Source organism: Numida meleagris, chromosome Z (assembly GCF_002078875.1).
Source record: "Numida meleagris isolate 19003 breed g44 Domestic line chromosome Z, NumMel1.0, whole genome shotgun sequence".
NCBI classification, from domain to species: Eukaryota; Metazoa; Chordata; class Aves; order Galliformes; family Numididae; genus Numida; species Numida meleagris.
This window is the reverse complement of record NC_034438.1, coordinates 50,749,896-50,763,417: the sequence shown is the minus strand read 5'-3', so window position 1 is coordinate 50,763,417 and position 13,522 is coordinate 50,749,896. Positions and strand designations below refer to the sequence as shown.

The 13,522-nt window shown below is 43.3% G+C and overlaps 1 protein-coding gene across 5 annotated transcripts in view; it reads right to left on the bottom strand.

The window, feature by feature from the left end:
• The window catches only part of CHD1 (chromodomain helicase DNA binding protein 1), a 49,427-nt gene extending 40,040 nt beyond the window's left edge, over positions 1-9,387 (bottom strand). For 2 of the 5 annotated variants that reach the window (XM_021379568.1, XM_021379573.1), the window contains exons 1-3: positions 9,257-9,387; positions 7,393-7,589; positions 106-201 (exon numbers count right to left, since the gene is read on the bottom strand). In XM_021379568.1, the coding sequence (XP_021235243.1) occupies positions 106-201; positions 7,393-7,445 (149 nt within the window). In that variant the 5' untranslated portion in view covers positions 7,446-7,589; positions 9,257-9,387. Of the gene's footprint in view, positions 1-105; positions 202-7,392; positions 7,590-8,419; positions 8,664-9,256 lie in introns of those variants that run through there. The other 3 variants (XM_021379570.1, XM_021379571.1, XM_021379569.1) reach the window with 2 other exon arrangements.

Below are 13,522 nucleotides of genomic sequence, written 5' to 3'. Positions count from 1 at the left end.
CTCTAACCCTTTTCTCTTCCCTTACAGACTAGGTTCACCGCCCTTGATTAATATGCTTCCATTGGAAACAGTTCAGCAAAAGGTAAAAGAGAACACCATACTCACTATGTTGTGGACAGCTGAAGTAACATAAGAGAGAGGTTCTGGGCATGATATACCCACATCTGCTCCCTTTTTCCTCCCACTTCCAAAAAAGTTTGTCTGAAATCAGAAAGTAGAAGGAAATCTCCACTATCTTCAGGTATCTAGCATAAATTAGGACACTGCTGTCTTTTTCAGGCTTTCTGAACACATTCAAGATAAAAGCTGTCTGCAGGAAAATACAGAGCCAAAGCCTGCCTTCTTTCAACAATTCTGGTAGAAAAATCATACGTATCTTACATTACATAGACAAAGACAGCACACAAGGCTTACGTTAACTATTTACCTGTGTTTGTCAATTTACGCTACCCCACCCAATATATTTTGTCTTCCCTTTGCTTTGGTTTTGCACTGCTGACTTCTGAGCAACTCCATACTGTAGTCTAACTAGCCTTTTTTTTTCCATGACACCAAATGCTAAAAACAATTATAAAAGCTATCAAAGCTACAATAGAATGTGCTGATGGAAAATAATAGGGCTAGACAAGTCAAGCTACAGCACAGAGGTTCTGCTAATATAATGTATGAAGAAAGACAATATTCATTAACTCTTGAAGAGCATTTGTGCTCTTCTAGGCACTTAACTCCATTACTCAAAACTGACTTTTGGCTTTTTTAAATCCCGTTTTTGATAATATGCTACATAAGCCTTCTTCCCTCCCCGCCCCAAGAAAATTAAATACTTGAGAGGAAGTAGGGTGGGGGCAACACTAAAATGAAAACAGCATCAAGTGATAAAAGGTATTCCTGAATAGGAAATCAAACATTACATACACTGTATCTTGTACTACTGAAAAAAACAACCAACGAACCCCACCCAAACTCTAGAAAAAGATAGCAGTACACAGGGCTGCAGAAAGCACTTACTGGAGAATCACAGAGTTACAGAAATATGGATGCAAGTGTGACAAATAATGCTATAATGATACTCTGTTCAGTCTTGCTGAAGTGAGACTACTTCTCTACCATTATGTTAGCCCCAGCTGCGATGGAACTATTTTCTTTAGAGCGTCTGGTATGATGCTATGTTTTTGGTTCTAGGAGAAAACAATGTTGATAATGCACCAATGTTTACAGCTGCTGCTAAGCAGTGTTGTATAGAGCCGAGGCCATTCTCAGTGAAGGGCTCAAGAAACTGGGAGGAAACAGAATTAGGACAGCTGACTTAATCTGGCTAAAGGGATATTCCATACCATATGACATCATGCAGAAGCAGTTTTGAAGGGGGTGACATCACACAGGGGTCTAGCTGGACATTGCTCACAGGATGATGAGCAATTGCTGGTGCATGACTTGATCCTTTTCATTTTCATTATCTTGGTAAGTAGCTCTGTTTCAAACCGTGAGTTCTACATTTTCTTCCCCCAGCTCTTTCCTCTGTCCCATTGGGAACAGGAGGAAAGACAAAATGACTGTGCAGTGTTTAGCCATCTGCTGGGTTAAACCACAACAACCATGCAAACGAATCACAGCAAAAATGGCAAAGTTAAATGACAGTAATAACCTGCAGCAGCAGGAACGCAATGGTATACACTAAAAATGAGCATGCTCTCAGGAAAGGATTTCTATGTGAAAAAGTACAGTTTCATGCATATTGACAGATAAGGGTGAAGGTTAGAAAGAATACTATTCAGGATATAGTCAAGAAGCCTCTCTCACCCTACTCCTTGAGTCAATGAACTGCATTTGTGTAGTAACATATGTCAAATCTAATTTGGTATGGAAGTCTGACACAACAGTATTTTACTTCCTTTCTTAAAAAAAAAAAACACCAAACAAAACTAAACAAATTACAAAGAAATAAACCCACACTGTTTCTGAGTACTCCTAATATATTTAAGAAAAATGTATTTCTTAACATAGCACCTATTTTCAAACTACTTTATAATAAAGACAACACAGCTTACTGAAAGGACCAGAAGATGTAACTTTTGTATTTGTTTTTACCCATTAATTTTTCAAATTCCCAGTAAGTACCTATTCAGTGAAACTAGAGAATGCTTTGGGAAGATGAAATCTGAAGAGACATGTTACATTGACAGTGAAAGAAACTGAAAGCAACTATTCTGTTACAGAGCCATTAGTTTCTTCAAGTCTTCAGTTTAGCTTTACTCACTTACCCCTTATAACAAGGTCCACCTGAAACAAACAGTGAGGAACAAAGTCTGCTAACTTATACAGGGCACTTGAAAGAGAAGCCAAAGGATGAAAAGCTATACAAGTCATGTTGCGAAAGAAAGATCTGCCTGAGCTTTCAGACTCCTGTGTCAGTTCTATGTTAATTATGGACTCAAGTGATAATTTATCACTGCTGATTTAGAGTGCATTCATTAGGTTAAGTTACTTGAAGAATCTTCTGTTTTAAAAACACCAGAGTATCAATTTATTCAAAATAAAAATTCAATTAAAAAAAACAAAAAGGTGAATTCCTACAGATTCTTTGAAAAGCAATTTTGATGACAGTGGACTGTTTGTTTTGGTTTTGTTTCAAATAATCCAGAGGTTGAAGGAAAAGAAACATTTGTATATGAAGCCCATTCAGAATGAGCAGAGGTAACACACAAAGTGACAAATAATTAAAACTTATACTCACATTTAGGGTTGTTTTTTATTTGTTTTAGGGAAATGCTACCTAAAATTTATTTAAAAATAAAACAAAACAACAACCAAAAAACACCTCACAGGCAGGAGATACCAGTGGCTTTCTAAGGGCCTACTACTCTGCCGGGCAAAGAGACCATCATTCTTCATGCAGCCAGTCCCAGCAGCAATACAATGATATCTTTATCAGAAACTCCTTCTAAATCACCAGCAAAAAAAGTATTAAATACAACTTAATCCAAAAAACACTTCTAATGCTCTGTCAATATCTGGTACACATACTTACCTGTACCACAGTAACTGAATTCTTAAAGCTTCACTGAGGAATGCAAAGAAGTCTAAAATTTTGAAGCACTGAGAATAGTGGAGTGGAAACAAGTATCTGCCAACTCAGACAAAGACTGGGATGCAGAAAAAAATTGAACAGGTGTTCTAATGCTAAACTAGAGACCACATATGTAATGAAAGCCATGCTGTGAATTTAGAATTTCTCCTTTTAATTGGAAAGGTTTCTAGACAAAAACCCCACTTGGGTTTAGATATATATTATGTCTGAACTTTTTAAGTGAATAAAAAGGTTTTTAAGTTAGATCTGGAAAGCTTAGCATGCTTTAGTATGCTTAATTCCACAACAGATGATTCTTGATGGAAAAAAACAAAGAGAAGACAAAAGGAACAGAAGGAAAGCATTGGCTTTAGCTCTACTAGCCCTTCACAGTAAATTCTACAAACAGTTTCTTTTACCATTCAAGTATTTTAGTTGGTCTCAGAATTTCTCTGCATTAAATATATGTTTACATATAGTTTTGTGCATATACTCTCTTGCTATCCACCCAAACTTTTCTTAATATTACCTATGAAACTTCTAATAAAAAGATGCTAGCAAGAGGGAACAATTCTGCAAGCATGCTTGGAGAGTCTCTAACTTAACTCCAACTTAGATTTCTTGAAAGAGAGAATCCATAGCAGCAGGCTTTTAACTTATCTTTTCAATCTTCCAGGGAAATTATGAATTCTATGGCAAACTGAAACCTGCTGATAAAGTCTTCAGTCTTACTTAGATATCTTTTGTGGTTAATGCATGAAATGAATTAAACCCACAGAAGTTGCTATTATTGGTTAACATCAGCTTTCAAGTGTATAAAGAATGGTAAAATTCTTTGGCCTAAGGAGCTGCTTTCAGCTTACAGGAAAAAGTACCCCGCATTCCATTCAGCCACTTTCTAGATAAGCTGCACTGAGAACATCCCTTTTTACCTATGAAGTAGGAAGGCCTTCACAAGTCCTCCACACCTTGTTCTACAGGAAACATAGGAAGAGCAAAGAGATGGGAAATCAGATTACTATTCAATTACCAACAGTGTTTCACTTCTGCAGTCCTTGTTCTACCTGGAGCTTGCCTTGCTGTTCAGGTATAACTGCCCTTCCTTGCTGATTAAGCTTTCTTATTACTAGCTAACCGGTATGCGTTTACTCATAGTCAAGTCTGCAATGTGAATGCTTTCAGGAACACTGCACAAAAAATGCACTGACTGACTTTAAGGGCCAACTTCTCAGAGCACTGCTATTAAGTTTTTATGCCTATACTCACCTGTCATCTGGCTGAATAGTATCTCTTATATTCTACCTTGAGTTACTTAAATATCCCAGAGTAGTGATTTCAAGTGAACAAAAAGCTGGAGAGTACTGAGGCTCTACTGTAATTATCACAAGAAATCAGAACAGCAAGCAATAAGATTAGAGGACAGTGTTTATCTTAGTCTATAACCTCCACCATGGTTGCTTGGTACTAGAACTGATTTATAGCTTCACAGGTTGCTAAAGTAGCAAGGAAAGTCCAAGCAGTGCCAAGAAGTTATTCAACTGTGAAAACACAAGTGTTTCTACCTGTAGTAAAATGCAGCTTCATGCTCAGCACCTGCAACAAGGGAATTTTTTCTGCTCTTCTACCAGACAGAAGGATACAACAGTGAAAAGGAAAACAGCACATAAGCCACTTCTTTCACCAACTTAACTGCTTGCCCTTCACAGCTAGTCACAGGGAGTAAAAGACAGCTCCAATTCCCTACCACAGCGCTAGCCAACGTACAAAGTTCAAGACTTATGAGTGATCCTTTCACCAGTACTCCCAATGCTGATGATTCTACCATCCTTCCACAACTACTGCAAGACATGTTTCCTTAAAACAATATCCCTGAGGCCTGTGTAATTTTGTAAATCCAGTCTTAACCCACTGCTCCTCTTGACTTTCCTAAGTAACACCGGTGACTACCCTAGTTAAGTGTATTTCACTGTGATCACAGCTGTCACTCCAGAACGAAGGCCACGCAAGCTTACACCAGGCATCAAAGGGGGTGAGTGGTCACACCATACTAGCAAAGTGACATAACTTTAAACATTTGTTGTAGTTATCACCAATGCTGCTTCTTGGACTGTCGCTGTATTTACCTTCACCTCTTCTACCTATAGCTGAAAGTTTGATCTAATTTTCAGCCTCTTCCTAGTAGCAATTCCCAATTGCTTTCTCAACTTGTTTTGCTTCTCCCCCTAGCCTAGATAAGGATAATTCACTACCCATAGTACTATTACCGATCTATTCTTCCATTTTGTAACACTCCGTAAGTCACACTTCCAGGTTTAAAGGCTAAACACAGTAGCACTTCCCTAATTACATTTAGGTATTTGTCTGCAGTTATTTGAGGGTAACTTAAGCAATTCCCCTTCCAGTAAAAAACTTTGTAGAATTGCAGAGACTTTTAAAGATGACAGAAAAACTCTACAAGACTAAACAAAGGGCAAGACAACTTAAGGTAGTCCGCAACTGTTGCAGTCCTTTTGCAATTATTATTTTAATAATGGAAGCAGATTAGAATGAAAAAAGTTCCATCACCTAAAATTGAAAGCTTTCCGTTTTTCCTTAAAAAACAGTTTTCTGGTAATATACAGCCAACATGCAAATAGGCTTTCCAATACCTGCCTGTGAAACAGGCTACAGGGTTAATGACTGTTACAAGCCTAGCAAAAAAAAAAAAAAAAAAAAAACAAACAACAACAACAAAAAAAACAGCTGTTAGCATTTTACAATTTTTAAAGCTTTAAGTTGCACTCACCAGCACTTTTAAGATAAAGAACAAACATTTCACAAATAACCATCAATTTTTAAGTGCTATGAATCTTCCTGATACTTACTTTTAATAAAGTTGCTGTGAAGTTTTCAGGATGTTTAGTTGTTTTAGTTTCATGAATCGCTACAGTTTTTAAATAACTTTAATACACTAGTATTTTTGGGAGAAGTTTGATACAAAGTAGCTTTCCTACCTTATCTCTGGCAAGGGAACCTGTTCATGTAATAAAAAAAAATTGCACACAAATTCAGAGTAGCCCCTGTTAATCACTGAGGTCTTCTAGATGAGAAAACTTAGGGTTACTTATTTTTTTCGTTCATTTTTCTCTTCTCACCTGATGATGCTTATTGTAGTAGTTTTTTGTTTTGCTTTTTAAAGTAACCAAGAACATTTTCACATTTACTAGAAGAAAGTCCAAGTTTATCCACTAACTAGAATCCATTAACAGTATAGTCATATTAGCATAATGGCTACCCAGTGATGACTGATCATGCAACAGTATTTCTCATTTCTTTCTTCACTTGATGCAACAACTTAGATCTCTCTCCCCTACCCAAATGGATGTTTCCATTAAATCCACAGAACTCAGCTTTCTTTCTGTCCTCCAAATTATGGAATTAACTAACAGGCTGCAATCAGAGGAGCAGAGAGACATACTGGTAAATTAACAGCATGGCCACAACCACCTCTCAGAAGAGGAGTCAAAACTTTCTTTATATTTGCAAGATTGCTTTAAAATTCTTAAATTTAAACTTCTTAAATTTCCAGCATTTGTCACATTTTCAGTTTTAGGAATTTTCCTAGTGCAGGAGACTCCTGTTGAATTTTGCATTGTTCCAGAAAGAAAACTTCCAATTCCACCTCAATAAGTTTGCTGCCATTCTGTGTGGAGAAAGGAAGGTTTGATTCGGGGTCTTACAACCAAGTGAACACTGCACGGGCATTCAGTATTAGAGGACTGTGCTTTTGCTGTTGCAGTTTATTGATTCATTTTTCCTTGTAATTTAAAAAATAGCTGGTAAACTGCACTTCCATTTTGGAAAACAAACAGAAGGTTAACAATTTCAGTAACTACACTGCTTTGACAGCTCTGTGAAAAAGAAGTACTCATGAAATACTACAATTCAAAAACTGAAAACAAGAGTTCACTGGTCCTGTTTTGGAGATGGCCTTGCACATCTTAGGCACTAGCTTTGCTTTAACTTCCCAGTCCTGCTTCAGCTTTTGACATTTCAAACATTTTATTTCCTCAAAAGAGTAACACTGTTATGTTGGATGTTGATGCAGCTTTAATACTATCTAAGCTTTATCACATAAGGTATCTGCATGATCATTACAATACTTAGCTGAAGCAATGTGAATGTAACAAGCAGATGAAGCATCTGTAAGAAAGCATGGCCAGTTCTCCAAACTACAGTTTGTTCACTAATCAGAGGGCTTTGGCACAAAATTAAAATGGAAATCAATTTTAACAGACAAAATACAAAAGAGTACACATCCAAGAATAACTGAAGTGAGTGCTTACCTTGACTCTCCACTGCTGTTTCTTACACTTTCATCATCACTGTGCCCATTCATTGTAAGTATTAAGAAGTTAAAAAGAAAGTCCACTCAGGTTACAAGGCGGATGTCAAGAATCCCCTTTCTGGTATTCTGTATGTTTTCAAGTAATGTGTTTCTCTTGCTTTTCTCTACAGATGGCCAAGATTTTTGCCCAAATACCTAAAATGATAAAGGAAAACACTGACAAAAATTGAAGTTAAGTTTCCAACTAAAAAGATAACAGAAACAACTCGGCCCATCATACTAGCACTGAAAGTGGGCACCTATCACATTTCGTGTTCTCTTTTTAACTGAAAAACACAGCATTCTGTGTTACCTGTTCATGGTTCCCATTCTTCTCAAGAGGTCTTTTTATTTGCTGTACTTAAAAAAAAAAATAATGGAGAGGAACCAAGCATGTAAAATGCACAGAAGGAAAGACCTGTCCAGTTTTTTGGCCAACTGCAGTCAGGTCCCATTACGTTCCTTTATGCAACTTTTCATTGACATTGCTGTAAAGATGACAGTTCTGCTAAACCACCAAATGCAGAACAGGAAACGTTATGGAAATGACACATCAGTATCGTAGAGTGACAAGAATGGCTTACCATGCATGTGCACTGCACCTTGCAGTGTAACTTTTGCCACAGTCCTGACTTTGGGACAAATCAGCTGCACATTTTGAAGGAAAACTGCTTCCCTAAACACATAGGTAAAGACTACGGACATTAATATTCTGCCAAGATCTGCAGAAACTAACACAGTGGAAGCACTTCCACACACATACGTGCTGTTTACATACAGATGGGAGTACAAGCAAGAAAATGAAGACTGCCTCGTTTAAAAAAAAGAAAAAAAGTCCAAACTTAATCAAAGCAGCCAGACTCTGCTGATGGAATGATCCTCATTTCACACAGAGGAGCACGTTAGATTTGATCACTACAGTATCAGACGCAGTCCACACACCGTGAGTCTTAACTTTTGCTCTCTAGGTGCAAGCGTAAACTCACTCAGAGAAAGCAGCGCCTGGTACGTTTCCTGGTGTGAGAGCCCTCGGAGCTGCCGGCGGGCTCCCTGCCCCGAGGTACTCTCCCTCGTGAGCAGCGGCCCTGCCCTCCGTCCGCGGGGGAGAGGGAGGGATCCGCTGCGGGATGGGAAATTCCCCACGCTCGGACCCCTCTCAGCCACTCGGGCCACTCAGGCCAGCGAACAAAGGCGATGACGGAGGGAAAATGAGCAGAAGGAGCCCTTTAACCCGCGAAAGGCCGCGAGGCCAGGGCTCGACGGCCGTTGCCCGAGGAGGCCGCGCTCCGCACCGCGGATCAACGGCCCGCGGGCCCCGAACTCCGGACCCCAGGAAGCACCGCGAGCGGCCCCGCCGCCCGCTCCGACGCGACCCGCGCCGAGCCCCGCGGCCGCCCTCCCTCTGTCCGCCGCCAGGCGCTGCCGCGGGGGCCCGTCCGGAGCTGCCTCCCGCCCCCGGAGCCGGCGCTGGGCGGGCGGCGCGGCCTGCACAGGCGCCGCTCCCGGCCAACGCTCCCTGGCAGCGTCTCTAAGGCCGTCGCTGTCCTCCACGCTCGCTTCCCCCGGCGCCCCCCATGGCCGGTGGAGAGCCAAGGCCGCGCTCCGCTCCCCACCGGCTCGGCACGGGCTCCCCCCGCAGGAGCCAGTGAGAGCGGCTCGGCCCCGGCCGCCCGCCCCGGCCCTCACCGTTCCCTCCGTCCTTCCGCGGAAAGTAGCCCCACGCCCCGCATCCAGCCCCCCCCCGCACGCCCGATCCATCTCCGGGCGCCGTACAACTCCGTCCGGCGCGTGGGAAAGAGAAGCCATGTCGGGCCGCTTCCTACCTGCGTGCGTCCGGCTCGGCGGGCCAGGCCTTCTCCGGCCCGAGCCTGCGCGCGCCGCGCGGGCGCTTCGTGCCGCAGCCCGCGGTCAGGAGCTGCTCCCGCGGCCGCGGCCGGGCCTGGGCCGCCGCTCACTGCCGCCGGCTCCCGGCAGCCCCGCGCGGAAGGCTCTCCCGCCGCCCTCGGCGGCTCCGAACAATGGGCCCCGAAGCGGGCAGGGAGGGGCGCGGGGAGAAGCAAGGGTGGGCGCTGCGCCGCTCCGCTCCGCTCCGCCGCCGCTCAAGTCCTGCCAACCGCCGCCATCACGCTGCTCAGCCTCCCCCTCCCGCGGTCGGATGGAAACCCCGGGCGTGATGTCAGCCCTGCGCCCTGGGACCGAACGGGAGGAGGAGGAGAAGGAGGAGGAGGAGGAGGAGGAAGGCGGGGAGGAGGAGCCACGGCCGTGCCGCGGGGAGGGTAGCGGGGGCCGGGCGGGCCTCCTCACGGCGCCGGGCCGGGGGCAGCACCTCCCCTGCAGGCGGGCGGCGCGGGGGCTGGGCCGCTTGGAGGGCGCTGGGCGCGGCCTGGCCCGGTGGGGCGCCATGAATCGAGCGGGCTGCGTCGCAGGGGTACGCGCACAGTGTTTCGTGTTAGCCCTGGGTTTCCCCGTGTAAAATCGGAGCCCGTTACTCAGTGTTCCCGTGCAGTTACAAGCGGCACCGCGACGGCCTGAGGAAGGTTTGGCTGGAGGCAGACCTTCCCCTGCCCGCTCCGTTGTTTCAAAGTGATTAATAAGTGAGCCGCTTGGTTACGGTGTGTCATGTTCTTCGAAGTAAGTGAAAAAGTAAACGGCGGAAGTGGTGTTACTGCGAGCGCTCCCGGGGCGGCAAAGGGACGCATGAGGGGCTGCGCTACGACACCGCCGGTCCGCAACCAAACACAGCGAGGAATGAGGAAGCAGCGCACCTTCCCTCTGCTCTTCACACCCACGCACTCGTGCTTCGTCACACCTCCAGGTTTACAACCGGCGGAGACGTTGCACCAGTCCTGGGCATTTCTTCTGCGCCCCGCAAAGGAAGTCGGGATTAGCATGAGAAGAGGGTTCGCTCAGCAAGGAGGAGAACTGTGAAGGTTCATAGCACTGAAACAGGCTGTCCAAGAGGTTGTGCAGTCTCCTTCTCTGGAGATATTTGGAACTCACCTGGACGCTTTCATGTGTAACCTACTATAGGGAACCTGCTTTAGCAGGGGGTTGGATTAGATTAACTCCAGAGGTCCCTTCCAGCCCCTACAATTCTGTGATGCTGTGAAGGGAGAGAGCTGCTGTGTGGATGTACCAGTGCAAAGTGGTTTTGGTAGCTGTCAAACCAACTCAAGCTCGAAGGGCTGTGTTGGCCAAGAGCCAACCTGTGAGCCACAGTCAGTCAGCTGGAGGCCTCCTGGGCCTGCGGCTTACCTCGTGGTTGCCCTTCAAGGGTGAGAAAGCCAGGCGCCACAGCGCACACAGGAAGGTGAGCAGCCTGTGCTCCAGCTGCATGACTGGGGGCTCCTGGAGTTGCCCCTCCATCTAGCCATGTGGGGCTGCGAATCCACTGTTGTGTGCACCACTCTGAGAGCAGCAGAGGCTGGGTGAGGTGTACCCACTTGCCCAGCTTTCAAGCAGCACAAAAAAGTATAGAATTTTTTTTCCCCCTAAAGTTTGAAGATGCAAGAGGAATTGCTCAGTCAAGAAAGATCTCCAGAGTGTACAAAGAAGCTCTATCAGACTGTGGCATATCTAATTCAGTTCAAGGGACATTTTTTAATTGTCACAGACAAAGGTGCTGAAGGATCAGTGGGCTGAAGTTTAAACTCAAAGTGTCACCTCTTTGCCAGGAAAGCATTTACATCTTTACCATAGTCTGTTGCTGTTGGACAGTCTGCTATAAGCAGTCACTTTCTTTCCAGGAGTTCAGTACTAGTGATTTCCACATTCTAATTAACAATGTTAAACTTCTACTTTCCAATGAGGATAAATCCTTAGCTTACTTGTTTAGTTCCATAATTTTAATCAGAATTTTCTGCCTCCTGCTTATAACAATCCAGCCAACCTGTGTCTTCACTAATAATAGTTTCCTCAACATAGCACTTGAAAAATACTAATCTGCACTTTGTAACCGAGGAGGTATCTCCATTTCCCAATGTGCATATCCCTAGGATGTACTTGCACATACTCTTTCATTCATCTGGGATCACTGCAGTACTAGACAAGCTTAAGATTCAGACAGTACGAAGGTCTGTTTCTGCAAGACATGAATGAATCTCCCATTTAGAAAACATGGAAGAAGTCTCCATTTTGATTTATATTTTCCTTGATAGTTTTCGTAGCTTCATCAGTTTCCTCCACCTAAATTCTTTCAGTAGAATTTCTTGGTTTTCTGTACTTTGCATTACAGTTCATGAAGCCACAAACACTTGTCACCTCCTCAACAATCTCTGACTAAAGTGACCCCTCCAGTTCAAGGAGTACTTTTAGGGTACATGAGAAGCTGCCAGCCAGACCCTCCTTAGGACCTCCCAATGGTGTAAATTAATTGGAGTCAGAGCTCCTGTGATCCCATCCTCTCTTCCTCTACATCATCTCCAAACTGGCCCCATTCAAAATTACTGACTTTCTGAACTGTGTCATCACACAGCTGCACACACAGTGATCCATGTGCAGTGAGATAGTAGCAGCAATTGTGATTTAGAGCAATTAGACAATGCCAGAACTATGGGAGGTCTTTCTCCACATCCCAAGATGGATTTCTCTTTCACCTCAGTATTTGTTTATATTGTACTTTACTCAACTCCTTGCCCAGGTGGCATAATAAAGTACGCATGGCATTTCTATTTCAGCAGCATTTCACACCATAAATAATACTGACTTCTGTTAAATGTATCTTCTAGTCTATATCAAGAAACAAATGCATATGACACGCTGTGCTCTAGGAACAGATGGATGAAGCTTTCTGTTACAACAGAAAAGCTCTCACCTGTGGGATAAAGCTGGCGTTTTTCCCTCTTTCTTTCTTCTTTTTTTTTCCAACTAACTCTGTATGGTTTCTGGAATCTTAGCATGCTTCCAGGATGTGGGTGAGAATACTCAATGTGCACAAGAGGTAACTGTTTAAGTACTCCCAACCTCTGGTTGTTCTCAAGTTGGATTTGTGCTTATAAGTGAAACATAATCAATACATGATTCAAGGTAGGTGCACTGCTACATATTTAATACAATCAACCAATGCCTATACTTTCAGGTTACTCCCCTTTAATGTATTTTTTCACTACTGGTGATTCAGGTTTATCATGGAATCTTTACATTACAATTTTTTCACTGTTCTGTTTTTAATATTCAGAAGCTCTTCCGGGCGAAGAAATTTTTCTTTCTACAACTTTAATTAGTGATGCCTTGACTGCTGTGTCCAGCAGTTATTCATGGGATAAGAAATACACGTGAAATATCCTTACAATTTAAGTGGGCACTCAATTACATACTGATTTCCATCCTTTTTCTTATCTGCTTTCTAAACAACGTCCCTTCCCTTAGTGCTTCAGTTTTTCTCCTTGCATTCTTCAATTAATTCTAAAGCATTTCCTAAGAAGCTCAAAAGCCACAATCTAAATAAAATAAATAAAATATGTTTTCTTTCTCAATAGAGCTTACATGCAGCCAGCATAGTCTAGTTTGCCTGCTTTGTGCTTGTTTTGGATCCCAACTGTTATTTCACTTCATTTTGTACTCTCTCCTTTCTGCATTTAAAATATTTACTAAGAAACTATTGATAACAGTTTATGTAGGTAAACCAACTATCATCCTGACTCTTAAATCCTCCATCTTTCCTGCCTCCTCCTTCCCATACACAAAACACTTTCTCACTTACCTCTCCCCTTGGGCACCATCTACCAGAAGTGGGTATGAGATCTATTAAAGGGTAATCAATAAAAGGAAAGAGGCAATGAGTAGAATAAACCTCTGTGCCTGGGAAGATCATGGAGCAGATCCTCCTAGAAGACATGTTAAGGCACATACGTGACAAGGAGGTGATCCGAGACAGCCAGCATGGCTTCACCAAGGGCAGATCTTGCCTGACCAATCTGGTGGCCTTCTACGATGAAGTGACAGCATCAGTGGATAGGAGGAGGGAGATGGATGTCATCTACTTGGACTTCTCCAAAGCCTTTGACAGGGTCCCTCATCACATCCTTCTCTCCAAATTAGAGAGGTATGGATTTGAAGGATGGACTGTTTGGTGGATTAAGAACTGGTTG